Genomic DNA, 27,504 nt, shown 5'->3' with positions numbered 1-27,504 from the left:
AATATAAAGTGTTTTCAAAAGAGCAGTTGAATTATATTTCCAGAATGACAAGGCAGTAGGTTTTGACCAGCAAAGGTTGCTGAAAGCAAGATTGTTGAAAGCCAAAATGCAAATAGACTAAACCCCAAGTAAACTCTGCATTGAGTAAAAAGTAACTCTGAATTCTAGGAAGATGTCATATTAATAAAAAGTACCAAAGCACCTTTAACAAAATAAAAGCTAATTAATTTCACCAGGTAAATGTTATTCAAGTTAAAACCATCTCAAAATAGTTTGACTTCAACCAAAATAGTAATCTCTTTAAGAATTGGTCAAAGACAGATAATAAATATTTCATGCAACAGAAAAGTTTGAGGTAATAATATATGAGTGCATGAAACATATAATGATAAAGTTAACTAACAGTTCAGAAACTTATCTGACTATTTTTCATGTTATGATATATTTAAATGATTAAGTGCATCTTCTTGCCATAGTGTGCCATGTTTACAACATAATTTCACGGACTGCCTCTTCAGAACTGACTTTGAAGACGAGTCTTAAAAATTGTGTTCAGCTTATTTATAGTATCTATATGTAATATTTAGATTAACAAACAGCTTCCCTTTGGAATATTGCAGAGTGGATTACTTGTCATTATGTAGATGTATTTAATAAAGGGTGTCATATTTTCCGTTGTTTATAATGTTACACTTTAAAGTTAATTTTTCCCGTTTTCCAAATTTTAATTTCTGGGAGGACGTTTTTTCTTCCTGTCTATAAACCTTGAAATGTTTTTTACATTTTATACATTCAAGAAGATCTTGAAAATTTGACAAGGTAAACTTTGTGCATTTTATTACCTTGTCCAGTTATGGCTATCACACAGAAAAACTGTAGAGGCCAAGCTCAGTGGGACTGTCTAGGTGACCTCCGAGAGACTGTGGTTATGAAAAGACCAGTTACCAGAAAGACTATGTGTTTTCAAACCTTTGGAATGAAATTTTTGTGCTTTAATGATAAAGACTTCCTCAAACACTGAGAGTGAGATGAGGGGCCTTTCTCTCCTCTGATCCCAAGGATTCTGCTGCTGACACCGAGGATACATAATGCACTGCAAGGCCTATGACTGTTCTAAATGTCAGGAGCTACTTCTGGATTAAAGGAGGATGCAATTGAAGAAACTCCTTGTTCTTTCTTACAAAAATTGGAAGAGGATCGGCATAATGAGAAGGAATGAAAGAATAAGCTTCTTTTGACAGATTTTTTTAAATGACATTTTTCCAGGCAATCACAACCTCTTTGTGCTTCACATATCGTAAAAATAATTTCTCCTTTCCCAATTATTTTTGTTTTCTTGAAAATTATGAAATTCATTCCTATCATCTAAAATTTATAGCTGAATAAAAATTTCACTTTTATTCCATTAAGTTTGGTTTCCAGCTATAAAATCATTAGATTTTATAGCAGAGTTCCAAAGGTACATGGGTAATATGTGTCATCTACTTATAGTGTGATTAGCACAACAGATCTTAACTAGTCATTAAATAAGCAGCATCATTTTTGAGAAACTAAAATATGAAAGGTCTTTTAGAAAAAATCCACTATGTGAGCCCTCTAGACATTCTGGTAATTGTGCCATCATCTTCTACTGTATATCTTGGAAACTGTTGACTCATATAATTTATAATCCTCTAAAATGACTTGAGGCTAGTGTGGTTTTTACAAAGAAAACAGATAACCAAGAAGAATAATACCAGAAAGAGCTGATATGAGCATATAGATATACAGATTTGCTTCATAAATTAGAGGTTTTTTATTGTTGTACTTAGAGATGTTATCTTTTCAGAAAAAAAATCTATATTGTTCACATTCAAAAGGAAAGCTTGTGTTGTGAACCATGTCATATATTCCACATACTATGTGCATACTTGTTAAGGGTAGTGGTAAACACAATTTCTTAAACTGGAAGCAATCAGGATCCCCTGAATTAAAGAATTTTAATGTGCAGAAATTTGAAAAAGACATTAATTACAATGTCATATGAAGATTATGTAATCACCAATAGGTCATTCAAATGGGTCCAGGATTAGTTAGGACTAAAATATATAGAATGAATCCATTATTGATCAGAAATGGATGGAATTTAGGAAAGGATTTCACCAGGAATTGAGGTGATGTATTTTGATTTCTTGAATTCAATAAGTGGATTGATATGTATTTGAGGTTGCCTTGACATCTGTTTCTAACCCCTTGTAAAAAAATTATCCTTTATTCCAATGTTGTGGTGAAAAAGGCCACTTCAGTGGTGTACGATACTGTGACATGTACAAATTGAAAGTAGTTGTGGTTATAACAGTAACTGGCATTTCTGGACACTGCTGATACTTGGAATTTGAGTTTTGGCTATGAGCCAGAGGACTGCAAGGCTGAAACCAGCACTGATTTTTGAAGAGCAAGCGAGAATATGTGATGATGCAGCTAAACTCTTGAGGTGTTCTGGGGATTGTTTTCCTTTTATACCACCAGGACCAGACTGATCTCAGCAAAGACTGAAGCAGAAAGCAGCACAGAGAAAAGGATGTTCTTTTCCAAGAAAAGATATTATACTAGTTTGGCTTTGCATAACCCAAATTACACTTGACCCATCTATTTTCAGGAACAAACTGTGTCTGAAATATTTTCTCTTATCTTTAATATTTAAATAAGTTTCTAAATACAATCCATGTAAACATACACATAGAATTATAGTAAATAATAATAATTAAAAAGTTTTATTTCTTTATTCAGTCACAATAATTTTCATCAATAAGTAAGTCCTTATTCATCTAGAGCTTGATAGCTAATCAATTTAAGCTTTTGTTCAAACACAACTGAATAACTTAAAAGTTTTAAGAGCTAAGTAGTCCCATAAATTGTAATTTTGGTGAAAAATTACTTATATCAGCAATGTAGCAATGCAATGAAACAGCTGCTAAGGAAAGTTTGTAACTCCTGATTTTGCTAAATCACTTTATTACCAAATATCTTTTATGTCACAAAAAAAAAAAAAAAAAAAAAAAAAAAAAATTAAACAAATAAGAATTTTTATTCTCTGCTCTCAATCTAATTTTTGATGTTACAGAACTAATCTACCAGAGTTACTAGTGAAGCTTTCTCAACTTTATTAAAAAAATGCTCTTTAAAACTGTGAATGAGGGACGATCACAGTATAAATTTGTCATACTAATCTACAATTTATCTCCAGTTTGTAGACCTGATTAATTTAGATATTGTTGCCTTTTTAAAACAGCACTGCTGTCTACAACAGTAGTCAACTCTACCATAATGGTAGACTTTATACTTAAATCCTCCTGTAAATATAACATAGGAAGCAGAAATACACATACTCATTGCAGTTGAGATTATATATTTTTGCTTATGTCTCAGCATATTCCCAGTATCTTTTTGCAAAAGTTCCTGATGTAAGAGAAGGCAGAGCGCTACATTAAAGAAGTGAGAGACTTAAAATGGGATAAACTACTGGGAAAAAAAAAAAAGAGACACAAAAGTATGATCAAAAGTTCCAGTTTATATAAATATAGATCTATTATAGTAAGAGTTAATAACTCAATTGTCTTCATATAACCTATACGTAGAGGGAAGAAAATATGTTATAATGAAGCCTTGTTTGATCTTCCTTGAAATAAGGTGGATACTCCAGAAATCTCACCAAAACTGGAGTCCTGTCTATGTAGTGTCATACGTCTTTTAGTAAATATTTGATTAATTGATAAAGAATAAAATTCTTTCAGGATTTCCAGATACTATCCCCAGATATCACAAACATCCAGAAAGTCTGCCAAACTTATTACAGCAGAATGTTGGGCCTAGCATTCAGGGTGCTGAGACACAAATAAGAATTCTGGGCATCTGTAAACTTCCTTGCTCTTGACTCAATCCTTTTTTTTTTTTTTTTTTTTTTTTTTTTTTTTTTTTTTTTTAGTTTTCCTTATAGCCTTCTGTTTACATTTGGCCAAGACATTAATTCATAAAACATTTGATTACCAAGTCAATGTTAATTGCAAAAGTGCTTCAATTGTTACAGATTTGTCTGATGAAAACAGACTTTTTCCCTGAATGAAAAGACATCTTTCTAAACTTGTTGAGAAAAAAAAATTAAAATGGGTAATTCTCCTTATTTTTCTTGTTAACCTTTATTTTTCAAGGGAAAAAGGAGGAAAAACCTGAAATGTTCATTAGTTTGGTAGTGTCTGTCCAACAAAAATGGAAAAAATTAACCTGAAAATAGGGGTATTTGTCTGTTAACTGACACTTGCAGCTTTTTTTGTCCTTATACATTAATGTAGAACTCTATATCACATGATTGAGAGTGTCAGATATAGACCAGAGGATAGATCTCTGCGTATTGCCTACAATTTCACACTGTGTTAACAGCCTACTTGTATAACATATATTTCTTTGACGCTGTTTAGCTCTTCTAACACACCAACCTGTCACTCTTTGAAGAAGTTTTGCAAAGATCTCTACAAGATATATGATCTTTCAGTGAGTTAGCACCACAACGAACACTTCATAAGCTCTGTCAAACAGTGATTTGTGCGGTACTGCAGCAGGCTTTTCCTAGAACATTTTTCTTTTTCTCAATAAAAGCAGAGAATATTGAAAGTATTTAAAAGTAAAAGCTGACAAGGCGTTGTTCAAGTCATTTTTCAATACAGAAATACCAGTAAGTTCAGAGACCTGACTGTCACAGCTGTTTCAGTATTAACCTGCCATGTAGAGACAGCCAGAGAAACGGTGGCCTACACAGACGTTTAATGTGAAGTTAAAGCAAATCTTGAGTTATTTTAATGATAATCCTTTATCTCCTTGAAAATTATGACCACTCTACTCATTCCAATAACAAATTAGTCAAGAGAGGAATGACCCACAGAAGGTAACATGAAGGGATAGGAATAAAAGCAGTTGCTATTCTGGCTGCTAATATGAAGTCTCACTATGTTAATTCTAGCTTATATTAGTTACAAAAGGACATTTTGAAGAAAGAAAGTTGATATGTTTACATCACATGAATTACTTGGCAGCTGCTCTCCTTCGTTACATCTATAAAGTATGATTAAATGCCTTTTACTGCTTATGTCTCAAACCAGATATTTTAAAGCAGGAAAAGCAAAGCAAGTTGTTTGATCTCCGATCCTACAAGACTCAGACTAGAAACTACAAATAATACTTTCTGATATTAAAATGTCTGGGGAGAAAAAATGATCCCCATAATAGTCTGTAGCCCAGAATCAATAGATACTGAATCATTCACACTGATATGTTATTTTCTTTTTCATTATTAGAAAGAGAAAGAAGTGTTAATTAACCACTTTTCCTCGAGCTCCACAAAGAATAGCTTATATAAAGCAGTGCCTGCTATGCCAAGTGATACTTGCTTATGGAAGAATGTTGGTACATCAATCAGTTTGAAAGTTCTTTCTTTCTTCAGCCATTTGAAATAATTTCTGCTTAACAAAATCATGTTTCATCAAACAATACACTGCTTTCATTCTCCCATGCTTCAGAATTCTGAAAATGTTTTTCCAAATGTGCCAGGGAACTTGGGAACTTGCCTCCAGCATAAGGCAAAGCACACAAATTTTGAGACTCGGGAGATGTTCTCTAAGAACTGCAGAAGCCCATGCGATGAAGGTGATAATAGAATGCTGAACACCAACACAAGGAAGAAATTCTTCACTGTGAGGGTGGTGAGGCACTGGAATAGGTTACCCTACCCAGAGAAGTTATGGATGACCCAGCCCTGACAGAGTTCAGGGCCAGTTGCATGGGGTTTTGAGCAACCTGGTCTACTGGAAGGTGTCCCTCCCCATGTTAGTGAACTTGATGATCTTTAAGGTCCAGCCAAACCATTCTATGATTCTATGGTTTTGTGCCCGCTTGAGACAAATTTGGAGGAGATTCTAATGTTAACTCTTGCAATAGGAAAATGATAGCATAATGCTGAAATAAAATAACAATTACAGTTGATTGCTTCTCAAGTGAAGGACATCTGGATACTCATACAAAAAGTGAAAAGGAAATTTGGAATAGGTAGGAAAAGCAGATTTAAATTTTTTGTTTGCAGTAGAATGTACCTTTTCTCCCATGGGGAAAGATGACTGTTTTGGAAGGTACAATATTGTGGGTGCACATCTCAGCACTGATTCATAAAACAAAATTTTTGTGGAATATAAGATATTCAAAGGTTTTGTGCTTGGTCTTGATGAGTGGCCTGTGGCAGATGTTTATTCACACTGCTATCCATTAATTTGATCATACCCTCTTTCTTGATTAATGAATCATCATGTAAGTAATTTGGACAAGATCAGTAATGTTCTATTATTTCACCTTATGAAATGGAGTCAATAAGCCATAATGCATTTTGGAACTGTGAAATTATCAGGGTTAGTACCATTAAAAGCAGAATAATGCATATATCCTTCATCTAGTATTTTTAAATGTTCTCACATCTGGACATTTTTAATGAAAAATTCATATTATACCTGAGATGAACATTAACCAGAGAGACCTTTTCTAGTAAATAGGACTTCATTAGGTAGCCATCTGCTTCAGACCTTGAATATATGATTGTGTTTAGAAAAAAGACTCTGAGTATAGCACTTCATTATCCAAGGTCTGCATTTTTGATGTATTTCAGAGTTGTATCATAAAAATTTAGAAAAATGGGCAAAATAAAGGAGCTTTACAACTGTTAGTTGTGCACTTTTAACCATAAATTTTCTCTTGCTTAATGTATCAACAGTGTTTTCAGCTATATTCTGAACACATGATCTTTGACTATAATTTGATGTAAGCAAAAGGGATTACACTTCCATCCTAATCTAAAGTGGAGAATTCATTTCAGTACTTTGATAAAGATATTTTGGATAAAACATATTTTAGAATGAAACATTTTTAGCTCATAGTTTTTCTGCATTACCACAAATTTACATTCTTCAGAGTATGAATAAATATTAATGTGTTGGGGTCTCCTCCCCCTGCCATGGAGCCCTGGGAGAAGGGCCCTGGGGGGGAGGCACGGGGTTTCCCTGCCCCAGGTCAGCCTCGTTCCCCCTTGGTTGTTCTGTGTTCCCCTGTGCGGGCAGGGACCCTCGGGTCCCGTGACTGGAGGAGCTCCTCAGCAGAGCCCCGGCCATGCGGCTGGAAAAATAAAGATCTCTGAAACATCTACCACGAATCTGTCCATATATATTTCCTCACACAGGGCACCATCAAGATTTAACAAAATATCACGTAGATTTGTTTCAATCGTAACAGTATGTCATATTTAGTTGGCAGGTTTAACCATTAGCTGCATCATGTAAACTCAGCCAGTTTCTGTATACACAAAATACATTCTCTCCCTTCCCCCTCCCAAAAATGAGGGAACTCTCTCTTCTGGATGATTCCTTTTCTCCTGTACCATGGTTTTCTCAAGTAGGAGTCCTTTTGTAGGTAACATCTTTGTACTTCAACCGATGTATGACAAAGCCAGTTGCAGAGATTTAGGAATAACTTGTATATACACAATTTACACTCTTTTTTTTTTTTTTTTTTTTTTTTCAATTGCAAAGTAGAGTCTTTTATTGCGAGGTTTGAACACACTGCACAGGCAACTTTTTTGAAACAGATGACAACAGTATTCGTTGGTTTGAGACTAGGCATGGGTCCTGGGCATCACTCTTCTTTTTCCTCTTCTTCTCCTTTTTGTCAGATTAAAAGACACTCGCCTCTTTCTAAAAATATGGATGCACACACAGACACAGAGAGATGTGTGCGCACACAATCTGTGCCGAATGGCTCCAAATCCGAATGAGATGGATTTAATTTTTTTTTTTCCCAAGCGGTTAAATTACTATATCTCAAACCCGTGGGAATGTGGCCCTGAAAATTTGGAGGCTGGGGGAACACTGCTCCCAAACCAGTGATTTCAGTTAGGCACCTGACCCCTGTTAATTTGTGCAGCTCGGTATAATGAACCCATAGATATATCGAAAAGGCTGCATTTAAGTGTCAGTCCTGAGCCAATTTATGGGGATGCCTCGGGTACCTAGAGAGCAAGAATGATTCTCTTCCTTTTGTCTCTTTGCCTTTTCATTCAGTCATCTATCTGTTCATTCAGCCAGTCGCCCGCCCATCCATCCATCCATCCATCCATCCATCCATCCATCCATCCATCCATCCATCCATCCATCCATCCATCCATATGGATGAGTGTAGCATCCTACAAGAGCCTTATCTATGGAGGATCTACCTATAGACCAGGCTGCTTCTGGATCCTGTTTGCCTTTCCTCATACACTTCCAACAAAGCCGTGTTTCCACAAGCCCTGAAGTTCCTGGGGAAGGACCCCAGCCCTCTCCGGCTGCAGGACCGCAATGAAGCCTGATGACAGAGTAGAAGTTTTCCTCACATTCCTCATACTTGATATTATCTGTCAGTTTCCAAAGCATTTTCATGGATTGGCGTGAGAGAGAGGATTTGGTTCTCCCTGCCTTGCCTCTCCCTACGGTGGCAGTGCCGGTTGGCGTGGGGAGCGTGGCTGGCGGAGGCTCGGCAGCCCTCCCGTCCGCACTCGGAGATCTCTAACTGAATAAACTGTAGGGCAGCCATATATAGTATGAAAGATATGCTGTGCACCATGAAGTATTCACAAAAATACTTTAAATGGAAACTTGGAGTAAGGGTTTTAAATTTCAGTTGATGTTCTGAGACCTTGAGACATAAAAGGATAAAGAGTCTGAGTCTTCTAAAAAGATGATTTATTGTAAAAATAAGAACACAGAAAATTCATCCAGTAGCGTCTCAACAAAGGCACAGCCCAACCACCATGTATCTTACCTACTGAGGTGTATTCTCAACCCACCAGTCAAGATGCACTATGGAATATAAAAAAAGACCTCTGAAGAGTTGGGTAATGTCCTCATGACATCCCAGAAAGCTGATTAACTATAGCTTTACTAACTCTTTGGTATTTGCTGCTTGTCACTCCCTTCAGGTAGCACTTTAGAAGTGTATCTGATGGGGAAATGTCAGATTTAACTATACCTACTGAAGCATGTAGTCATCTTCCTGCTTGTTTCACTTGGTTCCAGGTCACGCTGTACTGTGGTTAAATTAGTGACTGCCATTATTTTTTTGCATGGTCCTTCAGCTCTCTAGTGCTGTTCTGCATTTGCAGCTGATTTAAACAGATATTCTGAACAGTGTATTGCACGTGAAGGGAATACATTGCAAACCCTGGACCATTTATTGCATTACATTTGTCATGCTCACTGTATTTATATTACTATAGTATTGTAATTATCCCTTGTTCCTTTCACATATCCTGGAGATTTTTTTTCTGTACTTCTTGCTGTTCCCTTGCTTGTAGACGAATTATGTTAATGCAGTTCTAAATTAATGCTGAAAGAAGTTTGCTCATTTAAAAACAGCATATGACTTTATGCTATAAATAGAAACATTCTTGTCTTACTGGAAAGGAAGACAAATCCAGTGATTGTTTCAATGTATTTTGAAACAAAATCAAATTCAGTATAAAAATCTGCATTTAAAGTTCCCTCAAGACAGGGTCCTCTGTCATTTTTTGACATGAAAATAATTTCAAAAGGAAGAAAAAAGCAAAATTATGTCATTCATTAAAAAATAGGTAAGAAACTGCAATGTCATTAGCTGTATTATCTTTAGTGAACGGTAGAGATCCTTAGTGAGGTTACTATTGCAGATATATTTACCAAGAAAGAGCAATTAGAAGAGGAAAAGAAAAAACATTCTTTTCCTTTGGGGAAAAAATACCCCAAACTTCTCACACTTTCTGTTGCTTGCCTATTTATAGTTAGACACAAGAATATAACAGTTTCTTTGACCGATCCACAAAAAATGCAGAAATTAAAAGAAAAACTTCAGAAAAGTTTAGATTGTTAGACAAACAGTTTCTGTCACTATTGTTGACAAAAGTGAATTTCAGAATAGTGATTCTTCGTTCTGCACTTGCATCTTAAGGTGACAGACTTGATGGAATCAAGGCATTTTTGTTGTTGAGCTTCTAGAAAGGAGAGACCTGGATTTTGGGGGAGGGAATTTTTTTAAATTCAGTAACTGTTTTAATATATCTGTGCTGTTTATGATAGATTTTTCAAAGCATTTATAGATAATGTCTTTACTCTCTGAATCCTACATTTTTGTGCAGTTAAATTGACAGTTCAATACTACGTTTTTCATTTTTTTCCTTCACTGCACTCATATTGACTTCTCCAAATTTTTCTTGTGGTTTCCCTCACTCTGTAATCTCAAGTGCAACAGACATGTATATGTATATTTCAATATGTGTGTAGAAAGACAACAGTATTCCTAGACTCATCAGTTAATTCTTCTAGTTCCTACTAGATTTAAATCTAGACCATGCTTACTCACATATTCAGAGCACTGTGAATGAGGACAGAATAGAAAGTAAGCAAAATATAAGTTTTGAGAAAAAAGACAAAATATTGTAAGTTGGAAGGTATGTATCTAAGTTACTTTTTTAGTTTATAAAACCTTTGGAAAACTATGGGCAATAAAATAAACTATTACAAGATTCAATATAGTTTCATTTTGGACAATGGAATTTCAGGCTACTTCTTATTTTTACAAAGATATCACCTGTCCTAGTATTTGGGACCTTTAGAATGTATAGCTCTCCCTATAGCCACACACATACTACATGCAGCACTTCTGAAATCAGCCTTGAGTCTTCAATATGAAAGCATTCTTGCTTGTCAGTAAGTAAGAGGACATATGTGCAGCTTTTCCAAGGGACATCCATGTACAGACATATTCTAATATTTCCAGTACATCAAGTCTTGTTCCAAATGACAACTGGAGTGGTCCCCAGAATAACATATTCCCTGGGCCATGTTCATGTTTTTATGGCAGAGGAATTACTGTTTGGAGTAGTAGACACAAGTGAACAAGCAGTCTAGGACTGGTACCATGCAGTAATAGGGGGATATATCGAAACTGGGAGTGTAGGGACACCAGGAGTATTTAATTTCAAAAGTACTACATGGAACAAGTATTATGTATTGGGATACTACACAGGTCTTTCAATAAGTGAGTACTCATGAAGATGTACGTATTGACAGCACTTCTCATTTTATTTTGGGAAAAATGGGATCATAATGATTTGCAATAGCTGCAAACAAAAACTATGAAAATATATTGATCAACCCTTCAAAAAAGAAAAAATTATTTATGTTCCAAAATTTATAATAAAATACTGTGTGAAGGACATTAGTATTCATAACTAAGCTTAATGGAATGCAACACTATGACAAATGCCTTTATTACTGGAATGTGTGGATATTTAGGCATCAAATTATAAATTTCATGTTTAAACATTTTAGGGAGGATAGTGCTACTCTTGATTTCATAAATATAACAGAAAAAAAATTTCCTGACTTAAAATCTGAGTAAAAAGCTAGTACATTTGAAATTTCCATATCTGGTTCTGCTTTGTTTCTCAAGTGAATGTTGACAAAGGGAGCCTAAATTTCTGCTAGCCTTGTTTTTTTGAAAAGAAATCAGAAATAAATTATATTTAATGTAGTTTAATTTGAATATCTTATTAATTAGTATCTATAAGTAGCTGAATTTCTGCTAATTAAAGTATTTAAAGGAGTGTGTCCACTCCTACTAAGCAGAACTCTCCCAGATACATTTTACTCACAGCTTTTTAACAGAATTTCCATTGACATTAATAAGAATTAATTCAATAGAAACTTATTGAACAGCATAAATTTTAAGCATCACGTTTTACCATTATGTAAAAAAAAGAGGACAAATATGTTCATACATACCTTGTTTACAAAATTAAATCTAGGACAAAGAAAATTCCTGTTTGGAGAAAGATTGAAACAATTGGGACAGCTTGCTTTGAAAAGGAGATGAGAAATAGTACACAAAAATTTTAAAAAGTGGGAAGGTGAAAAAAATTCAATTATGCTTATTTTCAGAGTACCTGAACAAGGAGAAGTTCAACCAAACCACAAGACAGCAAGTCTAAAAGGAAACTTTTCCACCCTTCATATCGTTAGTGATTATCAGAATGTCACTGAAGTCAAGAATCTATGCAGAGCTGAATAAAAATTACAATCTAGTTTGGCAATTCCTGTGTTCCCTGACAGATGACAATCTTAGGGTGACAATCTGTAGCTTTAAATGTCAGGGAGTTTGTAGTACGGTGTCACATTCAGTTTGAAAATAGATACTACCTATCAAAGAAGACAAATGCAGTTACTTGGTGAATTATCTCCCTCTCGTCCCCCAATAAGGCACTTGTATATGTTCAAAATGAAAATACTCATAGAATAAATTAATATACTTAAAAGTGTACAATTTATTTTTTCTACTTTCTTGTCTAGAATCAGGAACAAAATGGCTTGAAGGGTTAGAAGTAGTAACATACTCCCAGGCCATTTTCATAAAGTTAAAAAGTTAATGAAAAATGCCAAGCATTCCTTTTATATGAGTCATATAGTATTAAAACTGGAAAATTGGTTTTATTTTAGATGGAGGGTGATTTTTAATTAGTGCTTTAAAATATAATATAATTTCACAAGAATAAATTGCCTTCTGTGGGTAATTCTTGGTGAGACAGCAGTAAAAGTAAAGGAAGCAATTTTAGGCAGTAACAGTTAAAGGCATTGCTAATCTTTATATTTTTTATTTCAAAGGACAGGGAATCTTTCTGTGACCTTTTTACAAAGCCCTAAGAGATACAGGCTTCTGAAAGACTTCATCTTCTTGGAAAAGTCAAAAATGAAAACACTGTGTACAGGCAGAGTTTTCTAGTTAATATAATATGATTCAAATGATAACCAAAATCCACAGGATGATATTCTTACCTTCATTTTGACATACTGTGATGATAAATAACAAATTGAATAGCACTAAAAACTGTTAGAGGATTTAAAATAAATTCTTTTGCACAAATAGGCAGGAGTAGCTGAAGCATTGCCTTCTTTGTAGACCTTGCAAGCAGATTTGACAGCAGGGGATTGTTGTTTCACCACAGAACACTTCAATAAAGCAATGGTAAGAATATCAATTCTTTAGGTGAACTTTGAAGTGACCAAGATGAGATAGGCTACTGTCTTACTTTTGTTTTGTGTCATTGTGCAAGGTAATGAAAGTCAAATCCAAACCCACAGTTTATTATGTAACAGAAAGCAGGAAATAGCAGCAATGACATCAGTAACAAATATACATATTTAACGTTTCACATCAAAAACATGATTGGTATATCAGGTCTTGCAAATGAACTCAATGTTAGCATATATCTTATATATAGCATATATATATGTATGAACATATAGAGAATACATTTATTATTATAGTGGATTCTGCCTTTTAATACCTGTTACATAGTTTTGTTTCATGGCTGGTATCAGAAATCTAGTAGTATATCCTAGTTCTTGGTAGTTCTGGGCATTGAAGTTTGAGAATGTAATGAATGCTGTAAGACATACTGATTGTTTTAATATGCATTTATATTTTTTTTCTTTAATTGAAACCTTCTATAACAGATTAGTTATTTAAATAGGTTGTGCACACACTCATGAGCACATCAGGGATACTGAAGAATGATTCAGTCAAATGGAATTCAGGAAAAGAAATTAAAACAATACATACTTACCCCTCTCTTCTTCCATCATTTTCCTTACTTTTTAGATTAGGGGAATTTGGTATGAATCCAAATACAGGTTTACCTGATTTGCCTCTTCCCTGTTAGCATTAAGCTGATAAGTATAATTGGTACAAGTTTTGAAGAGCTCAGAATGAGATTATGAAACATCTTTTGTTCACACTTGCATAAAATCTGTTTTAATGTACATTAACTGAAGGACTTTGGTAGTAAATGACTGAAAATGTTGTAATCAAGTTATTTGTGATGCTGAAACACCAGTCAAAAGGGTACACAGTTGAAGTGCGAGTACCAGCTACTAAAACTGAACTCTAATTAATGACCTCAGAGATCAGACTAAGAGTGGCCATGAGTCATTTTGGATTCTCAGTGGTTTAAAGCTCTGTATTATAGTAGAAGTTACCAGACCTTTGGTATTTCACATGATTAAATTCACTAATCCTTTGCTCAGAAATACATTACCCAGAGTATCTCATCTGTTTTCCTCATTATCTAAAATCTATTAAATCATTAAACAGCTTCCTCATCATGCTTAGGCTTATGCTTGTTAAAATTTTCTTGTCTTGATTAATTTCACTTTTTCTTACAAATTTTGTTCAATTTGAATCTGATGTTCTTTCATGTTTGTATTACAGTTTTGTTTATTGTTTTGCATTGGTGTAACTTGAAAGTCAGAAATATACCAAGTTGCTTGGTTTCCTGTTTGTAGGTAATGAATCCTTTTCTATCAATTTAACCAAAAAAATTACATGAATATATAGACAGCTGTAGCTTAAGGAAAACCTCATGCTCATTACATTTGGATATGTGGGTACTTAAGCAGATGTTAAATATACTAAGTCAGCAATGGATTTTCAGTGTTAAGAGTTGTAGAATACCCATGAAAACACGCTATCAGTCCAAAGCTGCCTTAATTTATGTGTTCTTTTTTTTTAAGAAAAATGAAATATTTATCTATGAAAACATTTAAAGTATAAAAACATTTTAAATCATAAATATGTATCTTTTCCAGAATTACAGAGTAGCTCCTGTGGCAATCCAGGAGTTCCACCAAAGGGTATTTTGTACGGTACAAGATTTGATGTTGGTGACAAAATCCGATACAGCTGTGTAACTGGATATATTTTGGATGGACACCCACAGCTTACTTGCATAGCCAACTCTGTCAATACGGCATCGTGGGACTTCCCTGTTCCTATCTGTAGAGGTAAGAGAAATCCTACAGTAATGTTCTTGAATATATACATTAGTACTAACAATTTTTAATCTCTGGATTAATAATTACATTTTAAACTATGATTAAAGAACCCCTCTTTTGAATATTTTGATCTCTTGCTCACATATATGATGTATCTCAGCATTTATACCTACTAATTTTTAGGTCAATATTCTACTAAAATTATAGTTATCATTTATTTAAAATATATGTTATGTAATAAGAACTAGAACCCTAGTAATAAGTAGAAGATAAATGTCTGTGTACAACATACTTGCAACTATGGGAATGTAGATTTGGGATCTGTTAGTACTTCCTAAGGACTGACTTTTTGTCTAGTACTAACCTGGCTATTGAGCAAACAGAAATGTGAAACTGTCAAAACAATTGTGCAACAGGGTCTTACCTCATTGTCATGTTTGATTATCTTAAGATTTCTATATAGGATATCTCTTGTATTATAACAAATATTGTAGGTCAAATCCTTTTCCCCTGCTCATATTAGAAATAAAGCAGTAGTAGGGAACCTTATATTATGGGCAAATCTTATTTTCTGAGAGAAATATTGTTAGAGAGAAATAATGTTTGCAGAGCAATGAATGGAGGTTATGCTGATCAAATGAAGGCTCTATCACTACTATACACAACCAAAACCAATAAAGATAGTATTTTGATGAAACATTTCTGTCAGACAACCTTGAGATCAGTTTCTAGATTTACAGGTTAATTTTAAAAAATGCAACCTTTTTATTTGTAAAAAACCTTGGTGAAATATTGCAGAGGGTACAAAAACTTTCCAACTGAAATTACCATTCTAATAAATACAGATTGGTTAAAACATGTTTAACCAGCACTGTAAAGAATTAACTATGTATGAGAAAAGCGTGTCATTGGAAATACCCTACTTTCATTTCCTGTTGCTGGCTTAGAGCTATTTAATATGTTTATCCATGGTCTTGAAAAATTTAGAAATTTATTTTTAACAATACTATTTCCCAGTAAAAATATTTATAACTGCTCAATCTTCCACTCCTACTTCCCAGAAAAATGCTCGCTGATAATGAAGGAGATAGAAAATCAAGGCATATAGCCAACTCTTGTTTTCGCAGATGAGAATGTAAAAGATTTGATGAGAATATGCTAGCTTGCAAAAGACTTATTTAACAAAATAGAAGTCTAATGGGCTCAATTGCAGACCATTGTTCAGATCCTCAATCTGCCAATTTTGAAATGAATTGGCATAAAAATTGTATTCTTAAATGAGTTACACATTCTTCTTTTTGATACAACATTTTTCAGGAGATGTTTGGATATGTTTTGGTTTTGCTCCAAGGGCAGGTTAAAATATGTTGTGTAAATTTGAACTGGTATGATAAACTCCCAAAGTAACCCCATGGTTAAACATTACTAGTGCGTAAGCAGAAGACTACTACATGAGGATATGAAAAACATGTGTTTTTAAAACTCATAATTAGAGAGGTCATTATCTGAATAGTGTAATTTCTTAAGGCAAAATAAAGTTAACAACAGGATTCATAAAAAAAGGAAACAAGTTCTGTTAGATTTCAAAATTGTCATTTTGCCTAGAGACTGAAGGAACTCAAACTTTTGTATGTGAATGAGGATCAAGAAAATGGCTTGATTTACTGCAGAAGCTGATGCAGAAGGGAAACAGGTTTTTTGAGAAGACAATTCTCTAATCAGTAGCAGTGAGGAAATTAAGGGGTAAAAGCTTGATGAATAAAAATTTAAAAAAACCCCAAACTACATATTTTAATAGTGGTGGTTACCAATTACTGAAACATATCCTAAGAATGTGACAGATTCTTGATTTAAGTCTTAACATAATGGCTTAAAGCCTTAATGTACAAATTGCTGTTAAGGTATTTTTGGGCCATGTCCAATAAAAGAAAAATAACCAATTATTTTCAAGAGTTCCTTCTATGAATCAATGTTTTATATCAGAAACATCTAACTTTACATATAAAATGGACCCCTGTGATTCCATTCAAATGAATCTCTCCTAATTTTGCCTAATACAATTATCCAACACAGAATTCTGCAGAAGGTTGCTAAAGGTGATTACAGACTAATGAGCTTCTTATCTCTTTCTCACTGTTGGCTGGACTCCCTTTGATTAAACACTCATCCTTAAAGATTTCCTGTGATAAATGTCTTATTGTTCCCTACCAGTGGTCATTGCATCTGACATAGAGGATCCTGACACAAGGAAGAAAAACCCCAAGAACAGAACAAAAGTCTATTTATTTTTTTCAATATTAATTTGAGGGTTGTTTGTTTGCTTGGTTTTTTTTACATTTCAGGAAAAAATTGAACAAAGCTCTGAATTTGAGGCACACTTAGAAGTCAGCAAACTTAAGATCATAGACTTCTGTAGATCATCTCTGTATAAATAATATTGTCATCTTCCTCTTGTCATTCAGAACAAGTACATTTGAGGAGGTTTTTTTTTTTATTATTTTAGATCATTCCTCTTACATTGCCTTCACTTTGAATGAAGAGGAAGAGGTCATGTTCGTGCTTTAGCAATGTTATTATCATGGATTGATATCTCAAAATGAGGAATTTCATTGGAAACAACAGTGTTTTGTATTGTCACAAGCACATATATAGGACAGCCTACTAAATACTTTAATTTTTAATTTGTTAAATTATACCAATATATGTATTTTTTAAAGTTATATATTTTTGGGCCAAATTTTATTCATGAAGAAAAGTTATTCCTCAAATAGGTTCTTATTCCTTTACTTGTCTCCATATGATTTCACTGAAAAATCAGCAGATATATTTAATGGTTGCTTTATTTCACATCCTGTTTCTAATTGAACGTTGTTTGAATGCACAAAGTTTTTCACCTGCCTGTTTTGGTATTCATTAAAATAATGTTACTTTATTAGATTTTTTAGAAGTGAAAAAAATGAAAGCTAAATTGTATTTATTTTTTATGGTCACCTATGTGGTGAAGTTGCTCTCTATATGAGAAAACAGTATGTACTGACCTCTGTCTTGGGGTGGATGATGAGTAAGTTGAAAATTTACGGGCTCAGATCAAAGAGCAGATTAGTAAGGGTGACACCGCTGTGGGTGCTTACAACAGGCTGCCTGATCAGATGGAGGAGGGGGATGAGGCTTTCTCCAGGCAGCTTGAAGCATCCTCAAAGTTGCAGGCATGGGTTCTTGTGAGGGACTTTATCTACCCTGACATATGCTGGAGAAGCAACACAGCAAAGCACAAACAGTTTAGGGAGTTCCTTTGAAAGCATTGATGACAACTTCCTGTCACCGGTAGTGGAGGATCCCACAAGGAATGGTGACCTGCTCGACCTCGAACTAACACCATCTCCTTTTTGGAGGTGTGAAGGCTGGAGGCAGGCTTGGCTGCAGTGACCATGAAAATGTGGAGTTCAGTATCAGGAACGGAGGAAGAAGGGCAGCAAGTAAGACTACAGCCACGGACTTCAGGAGAGCTGATGTTAGCTGCTTCAGGGATGTTCTTGGAAGAGTCCCACTGAAACAGGCCCTGCAGGGAAGAGTGGTCCAAGAGAGTTAGTTGTTATCCAAAGATGACTTCCTCCAGAACCAATAATGATGCATACCAATGAGCAAGAAATCAGGCAAATGGGGAGAGAGACCTGCATTAATGAACAAAGAACTCCTTTCATTACTCAAGCATAAGCAGGAAATGCACAGGAGTTAGAAGCAGCATCAAGACACTTGGAGTGAACATAGAGAGGTTGTCAGAGTAAGTAGAAACGAGACCAGGAAGGCCAAGGCCCATCTGAAATATGGCCAAGGATGTCCAGGACAATGAGAAGGGCTCCTTAAAATACATCAATAACAGAAGAAAAACAAGAGGATAATGTGGGCCTACTAGTAAAAGGGGGGGGGGGGGGGGGGGGACCCCTGATAACCAGGGATGCAGGGAAGGCAAAGTTATCAAATGCCTTCTTTGCATCAGGCTTCACTGACATGACGAGCCCTCAGGGTTCTCTGACACAGACCAGAGTAAAGGAGTCTTGGAAGGAAGACTTTTCCTTGGTGAAGGAGGATTGGGTTAGACAACAGCTTAGCAAACTTGACATCCACAAGTCCATGGGCTCTAAGAGGATGTGTCCACAAGTGCTGAGAGAGCTTCTGGGCACCATAGCAAGGTCACTCAGTCACCTTTGCAAGGTCATGGCAATCAGGAGAGGTGCCTGGGGACTGGAAAAAAACAAATTTCACCCTGGTCTTCAAAAACGGCAAGAAGGACGACACAGGGAGCTATTGGCCAGTCAGCCTCACTTCAATCCCTGGAAAGGTGATGGAGCACCTCATTCTGAAGGCCATCTGTATCTATATGGATGACAAGAAGGTAATCAGAAGTATTCAGCATGGATTCACTAAAGGCAAACCAGGCTTGACCAAGAAGATTGCCTTCTAAAATGAAACAACTACCTGGATCAATGAGGAGAGATTAATGGATACTGTCTATCTTGACTTCAGCAAGTCTCTCACAAAATCCTGATAGTATTGACTGGATGAGTGCCCAGAGGTCAACTAAAATCTGGGTGAATAGCAGATCCTGAGGGTTGTAATCAGTGTCATGGTGTCCAGTTTGTCACTAGTGCTGTCCCCAAAGGTTCCATACTGGGCCTAGTATTGTTTAATTTATTAATCGATGACTTGGATGAAGGGGCAGATGCCTTCTCAGCAGGTTCACTGATGACACAAAGCTGGGAGTGGCTGATACTCGGGTGCTGTGAGCCCTTTAGAAAGACCTTGACAGGCTAGAGAGATGGACAGAGAAGAACTGTCTGAAATTCAGCAAAGGCAGGTGCAGGGTCCTGCACCTGGGGATAAATAGCCCCATGCACCAGCACAGGCTGGGGCTGACCTGGAAGGCAGCTCTGTGGAGAAAGACCCGAGCGTCCTGGTGGATGCAATCCTGTGCCATGTGCTCTAAGATAAGCCTGCTTGAGCAGGGAGGTAGGACCAGATCACCCACTGTGTTCCCTTTCAACCTTACCCGTTTTGTGGTTCTTTGAATTATACTGTGCAAAATCCATGACCAGTTTTTAAATAAAGCCTTCTTCCCTGACAAATTAATTTTGATAAGGTTGTTTTCAATCTTGAAATGTGACAGAAGCTTAATTATATCACCTATTCCTGAGTTAATGTCGCAGCTTGCAGTTTCTCCATAATGCAGCCAGCTAGAAACAATTTACTGTGGGTAATAAATAATGCTACATTTATATATAATATTTTCATTCTATAAAGGTTATAACAATTAGACAATTTCATAATCAAGGAAGTCTCCTGACTTCTATATTTTTTAAGAATTTCCTATTCCATGCTAAAATAGGTGCTGTAAGAATCTTCATTCTAAATTTTTTTTTTTAATTCAGAAATTTCAAGAGCACAATACAGTTGTATTCATATTCCTGGATGTTCTACTAAAATATTTTCACTATTGCCTGTACATATAGCTACAAAATATTTGTCAATATAAAACTTCTGTTTGTATTTTCAACAGAGACTTTGTTATTCTACTTGTCTAAATCAACATGTATTTCTATCAGAGAAGTGCACAACCCACTGACTAGCTTCATTTTTTTCCATGTACAAAACATATTTTTGCTTTTTTGGCTATTTATCTGGGAGGACATTGAGTTATTTCTTGCATATATTGTGATGACTGGAAAAAGGCTGAAGAGTTTCATACTAAGTTCCATGTCTGGTAATTCTGTAATTCCCCTGCAATATATATATAGATAGATATAGATATAGATATAGATATGCTCCTATAAATATATGGGGTTTTTTACTTATCTGTATAGATGTATACTTAATTTCTTCTTCTTCAGTTGATTTATTCCAAATGAATTGAATTAGGATATTTATAAACTCATATTTTTAAAAGTGATCTAACAGGCTGTGTTAGATGCCACACAGGCATCAAATTTGAATTAGAATATTCAGCTCACTATTTAAATATTTTGACATTTCCTCTATGCAGACCCCACTGGACTGAAAAATCTGTTAATTACTAGTCTCTGGTATAATTATGTAACAACATAGATACATCACTATACATGTTTCAACTCCACAAGGTGTGTTTTAGGTCAGATGAAACAGAGAATAACTTCAAATGAAATTAAAGTGTCTTGTGGACCTTCCAACACACTTGGATGCTTGTATTTGTTTATATATGGTGTAGAGTAGTATGGAATTTTGAAAAGTAAACAACTAAGATTAAACTTCACATAACTACCAAGAAACAATCATATAGCAATGTAAACATTTCGCAGACAGATACATTTGGTTGCAGAAGGATTAATGATTTTATGAAATCATGTCAAATAGAACCTAGTAGTATAAGCAGTAAAATAAGATGATTGCCTTTGCATCTTTGTTATAAGCTGGTCTTTGTAGGCTGTGGAAAGAACAAAGCAGGATATAAAGTGAAAGTACTGCACTTGATGCCATGTAGTGCATTAACTACTGGAACTGACAGTATACACAGAGGAAAATAGAGTGCACTAACTTAAAAGCAGGAATGAGTTACATCTCACAGGGAACAAGCAGTATTTTTCCTGAAGCAAGTTCTTATATACAAACAGCTGTTATTGCTTATTCTTGGGAAAAGCCCCAGTATAGCTGTGTGTGTCTGGATAAGAAATATGTTGGATTATTTGAGAAAATTGAAAGGAAAACAAAAAGAAAGTCTAGAATGATGTATTTATATATAGCAATTATGTATGAGCAATTTTTCAGAGCTTGTTCTGCAGATCCTTTTTAGGACATAACTAATCAGTGGCTTAGAATGGCCAACACTCTTATGGTTGGTATCTAAAAAAATATAAATGGTCTAGAAATGGCAATGATACTCCCTAGAACTAGAGACATTGATTAAGATTCTTTGGTAGGAGGAAATGATGAAAAATACCTATTGTTTTATTGAAATAGTAGAATAATGGTTGGGTGTTTTCAAGTACCATGCTGCATGATTTCAAGCAGAGCCCAGAAGATCTGCAAAATAACACCCAGAATGGCTTTTTGAATAAAGAAATAGAAATTACCTTTTGTTGCTTTGAATTTTTGCAATAAAAAAACTTTGTGAGTTATTTTAGCCATCTTTAAAATGTGTATTTTTTATACCAATAGAATCAAACTTTATTTTTTGCATTTATAAAAAGCACTGAAATTGCTCACTACTGTATCCTACCATACTTGTATTTTCTCATTATATGAGTGTTAGTCTCAGGATAATACCTGGTATTCACTATAAGGGACATTTAACATAAATGCAGAGTCTACTTACATGAAAAAATATACCTGAGCCTGAAGAATAGCAAATCCTGATGTGACTTTTAATGTGTGACCAGAACTATGGATTTCTTGTCATTGTAAATAGTGGTGAAACTTTGCTGAATTATGTGAAGTTATTTTAAGTCATTATTGAGGTGTTGTAAATCAGGAAATTGGTACAGAAATAGAGATGTTTATCATATTAGAATTATGATATATTCCTAATGTTAATGCTAAAATATACTAGTTTTACTGTATTAATAATAAAAACAATATTAGCATTACTAATATATATTGTGCCTGTTAAATGGAACTCACTGACAGTATACCAGTAAATATTAGTGATCTAACATTTTACATGCTCCTTAATCAAGCAACAACATTCACAAGAGTTCCAATTGGGTTTAATACAATGGAGTCATCTCAAAACCTATGCTTCTTCATTTATGATAATGGTGGTCAAATAACGAAGTTCTTAGGATGGATGGAGAACTGCTCTTATGTGAAAATTTATGGCATGCTACTGTAGTAGTGATGATACTTGAAAAAAATGGCAAATTTTCAGAAAGCAAGCTTACTATGGAAACCTTTCTAACAAAAATAATTTCATTTTTATTAGCTTCATTTTTTAATCAGGATTTACATTTTCAAAGCTTTGAATATCTTAAAATGTTTTTCTTACCTGTTCTTTCTTTAAAAAATGTATGCATCCACATCAGAATATTCATCAGGACATCAGAGTCATGCTTCCATTTGGTTTACATAGTTTGGCTTTCCACGTCTTTATGTCATTTCAATAATTCCTACCAGTAGTGAAGGGAAGTCTCCTAAGATCCATTAGAAACTTATATTAGCAGTGGACTAACCCTCAGGTGGTGCGATATAGTCCAGAATGAAAAGGTATATGCATCCAAGTAATTTAAACTCATCAGTGTGGTAACCATGTTAATTTGGAAAACAGGCCTCTTACATTACATCTCCAAACAGTATACAGAGAACTGGGGAAAGAAGAAGAAATGAACTGTTTCTAAATAAATTAAATTCTGCTTAAAGAAGAAAGAAAGTATATACAATTATTCCAGGAAGAGAACATTTGGAAAAAAAGTTGTAGTTCACACCAAAGTAAGGAAAAGACAGACTTGCTACTTTTCACAGAAAAAGTATCAATAAGATCAAATTTAATTACAAAATATTGTTATAATAATTGATAAAGGCAATGAAGAGGAAAAGAGAAAGATCCAGTTTTAAATTCAAGAAATCTAACCCAATACTGAACAAAATAAAACTTTTTGAATACTAAAAATCTTCAATCCCACCATTGTGTTCAAACTGGGAATTAGGACATCTGACACAAGTGGGTGGAAGTCAGTTGGGTGGTTTATGAAAAGTTTCAAACACTGAAAACTGATTTTATCTCCTGTTTTCTTAAATTGTTGTTTAATGAAGGAAAAAGGACATAGAAGTTGTGCTAATTGTTAATGTTAGCATATGCTATTGAAATTACATTGTGAAATTTTCACTGAGGACAACATATCAGTGAGAATTATACCTGAAACTGAAATTTCTTGACCTCCAGATTACTCTGAAGGTCAAGATGATTGAATGGGAAGAAGGAACCTGGAAAAGTAAAATATTGGTTTAGCATGATGTTTATCATCAAAGCACAATACTAGAATTGTCAATTACAGCAAAGACTCAGTCTTTCACATCTGGTTTAAAACTAATTTCTTTATTTGTTAGAAATACCTAACACCTATTTTAAGAGGACGGGTAATAAATGTATAACTAGCTTAATTCCAGTTTGGGCTAATAAATTCTGATTTTGCAAGGCTATTGTTTCCCTTTAACAACATCTGTTCTTTTAAGGTTCATTTTCTATATGGCATTCTTGGATAAATCCTTCATAGTTTTGAGTTAGAAGAAATAATATTTGTAAAATAATTTGAGATACTTGAAAGTAATTACTGGTAAATCCCAGGTTCATTAACTCAATTTACTAAGCTGCTTAATCTAAAAAGCTTTGGCTGCCATGGGCTTTTAAACAGACTAGTATATTTTCCTCACATTATTGAAATTATGGCTTGATAAACCTTCCAATATCTTTGAGTTTCTGCCTAAAATGAGAATTTACCTGGATATAAATGGAAATTGTGAAAACATTGTTCAGTATTTAGCTATCACTTTGCAAACCCTGATTTATAACTCAGTCATAATTACATGTGGAAGGCAGAAGTCATAGCAAATTAGTTTTCTGAGGAGTATTTATTTAAAGCCCTTCAAATATTTCTTTAAGAGAATAACTGATTGCCAGTAGTGGTTTTTGCAGGTGAGAGATTTCATCGTTAAAATTCTAGCATGACATTTTAGCATTCTTCAAGACTACATCTGTCTAAGACTGCATCTTTCTTAGCCTAAAGTTTGATTCACCTATGGAACATGAATCATACTCTTCAGCATTAATTAATCTTCTTCTTGTCATCATTAGCAGAAGTGTTGCTGGTTTATTTAAATATTAAGACATCACTGATGGGGTCTTGTGAAATGGCTTTCAAAACTGTAGCCTGTTTTTAAGTTCCAATATTTACAATTATACAGTGATGAAGGAGTCTGAAGATGATTCAGTTGTGATACTAAAATAAATTTGGAATTTCACAAAATTTATTCATCTTTTCATTCAGTTCTGCAAATTCAATGTCTAAAACCAGTTCGCCTTAAATTGTCTTGACTCTGGAAGGGCATTTAAATGTAATGAAATTGCAGCAGTTTTACGTTTGTGTGAAAGATTCCATCAGCAAAGATTTAACTTCTTACAGAACTGACTGTAATGAACATATAGGTAAACAGTCTGTTTTGTTAATTTACTCATCTTGTATGAAGGCCTTCTGAGTTTTGTTCAGGATGAAGCCTTTGATGGCAGACCTGTACAAGTGTAGCACATTAAATTTCTTTTGCATTTCAGTCAATCAGTGGAGGTGACCTTATCTCAGCTGCACCAAGAAGTTTGTGGGTAAAAGAAAGCTCTCTTTTCTGCACTACATCATAAAGTTAATTCTGGGTTCTTTTAAGACAAACTGAAAGGAGGTCAAAAACTTTAACTCTGAGAATTTAAGATCACTAGTTGCTTCATCAGTTTAACATTCCTAATCCAAATACTCTTAACATTGCCTGGTATTTTACAGTTTAGAGAAAGAAACTTCCTGGTATGCAGTTATGCATTAATTCTCTCCAGTCACAATTCCCTCTTGTCTTTCATTTTGAACTTTTGATATCATATCACAACATTATATAATTCACAGAATCACAGAATCATCAAGGTTGGAAGATACCTTCAAGATTATCCAGTCCAACCATCTACCAGGCACCACCATAACTACCCATAAACCATATCCCCAGGTGCCACGCCCAGACGCCTCTTGAACACGTCCTGAGATGATGACTCCATCACCTCCCTGGGAAATTTGTTCAAATGCCTAACCACTCTTTTGGTGAATTTTTTTCCCTAATATCTAATCTGAGCCTCCTCTGGCACAACTAGGGGCCATTTCCCCTTGAGACATGATAGAAGAGACAGATCCCCACAATTCACATTTTTTTCCAATATAATTGTAAGTATGTATATTTAAATTTTTTGTATAAATCTTAGAACTTTTACAAACTGTGTAACTAATAGTGAAAAAAAAAAAAAAAAGTCTTTGTTTTGAAGCCTGCTAATTCCCAGTTTTGTCTTCTTTAGTGAACTGTGAGGGAAACCTTTTTCAGTGTCAATACTTATATAATACTTTTAACTTATATAAGTTGAAAGGAAAATAACTTTAAACTAAGATCCATGGGAAACAGATACTTTGACCCACGTTTAAGTCAGGTAGCAGTGGACAGCGGTCAAAAACAAAGGATGCAGAATGATGGGCACATGGGTGACATCAGAAATGATAAGCAAGATGAAAGCGTACCTGCCTCAAGTCAGCCTGGGACACAAGCAGGAGTCACAGAAGAGCAACATTGTGGGAGTAACTGAGACATGGTAGGACAGCTCACATGGCTGGAATGTAACAAAGGATGTATGCAAACTTCTCAGAAGACAAAGATGCAGAATGGGCTGATCGAGAGTTTGTGGATCAGGATCAGAGAACAGGGAACCCATATTGTCAGTCTGTTACACACCAGTGGATAAGGGTGAGGAAATGTGTGAAGTGTTCTTTAAAGAGCTCAAGGAAGTCTCTAATTCACACACTTTAGTTCTCACACACTTTAACCTTCCTGTAACTTGTTGAAATGGCAATAGGGCAGGATGAAAACTGTAAAGATTTCAGATCTTAAAGAATCCATACCTGCATTTCACTGCAAGATTTATTCCCACTAGGTAATTGTCCAGATAGTTTTTAAAAATCTTCCCATTTTCCAAAGGCAGTGGTTTTCTATATTTTGTATTTAATTTTATTAGAAAGGACTTTTATAATTTACTCCACATGTATTTTTCCTGATGAAATTTAAACATGCTGTCTTTCCCCCCACCCCATACATACTTTTGCACCTATACACATTAGAAACCAAATATTTTCTTCCTCTTTGCAACTTTCTTTTACATACTTAGTTTTGGTCTTTAATTACTGTAATACTAATGCTATCTTACTTCACAACTCATGAGACCACTACTAATGTTTGCTAATTTCCTCTTGATTGCTTTTAATTTATCCATGCTTTCTTTTGAAACAGTGGGCCCCGATTAACAAAGACTACCTAAAATTTTTTGTACTTCATGGATCACGGCTCATAGTTACAGCACGCTCTTTCTGGTCTCTGGATGTGTCCGGTTATTCACCTAGTTAATCTGTGATGGTTATTTTAATTCTTGTCCCACTTTTTAAATAATATTCTGGCTTTTTAATAACATTTTTAATGAAAAATATTTTGGTTTTAGTTTTCTTGTTGATTAGTTGGTTGGTTGGGTTTGTTTGGGTTTTTTTTCAAAACATTAATTGTTGAATTTCAGGTAGATGGGCAAGGTTTTTATCCTTCTGTATTGTCCACGGAATGAAGCACTTGTGGTAAGGCACAAATAAAAGGGCTTCAATAGACAAATTTGGCCAAAGTCCCAGAATAATATGGTGTTTATTTACTGCAATCTATAAATCTCTAGGTTCGCCAAAAACGGGGTGTCAGATTCCAATTTTCTAACTATCTGAAGTAAAAAGCAAAGTGCATGCATCTATAGGAAAAATGCGGCGGTTTAATTCTTCCTTTACTCTTATTTAATTTAATACAAATACTG

General features: G+C 34.7%; 1 protein-coding gene across 3 annotated transcripts in view; it reads left to right on the top strand.

Annotated features, from left to right (window-relative positions):
• Window positions 1-27,504, top strand: part of CSMD3 (CUB and Sushi multiple domains 3) — a 613,476-nt gene that overhangs the window by 137,117 nt on the left and 448,855 nt on the right. For all 3 annotated transcript variants that reach the window (XM_069006042.1, XM_069006041.1, XM_069006040.1), the window contains exon 4: window positions 14,721-14,915. In XM_069006042.1, the coding sequence (XP_068862143.1) occupies window positions 14,721-14,915 (195 nt within the window). The remainder of the gene's footprint in view (window positions 1-14,720; window positions 14,916-27,504) is intronic.

The sequence above is a fragment of the Aphelocoma coerulescens genome, chromosome 2 (genome assembly GCF_041296385.1).
Source record: "Aphelocoma coerulescens isolate FSJ_1873_10779 chromosome 2, UR_Acoe_1.0, whole genome shotgun sequence".
Lineage (NCBI taxonomy): Eukaryota > Metazoa > Chordata > Aves > Passeriformes > Corvidae > Aphelocoma > Aphelocoma coerulescens.
Note: the sequence above shows the minus strand (reverse complement) of the source record. Positions and strands in the feature narration are given on the sequence as shown.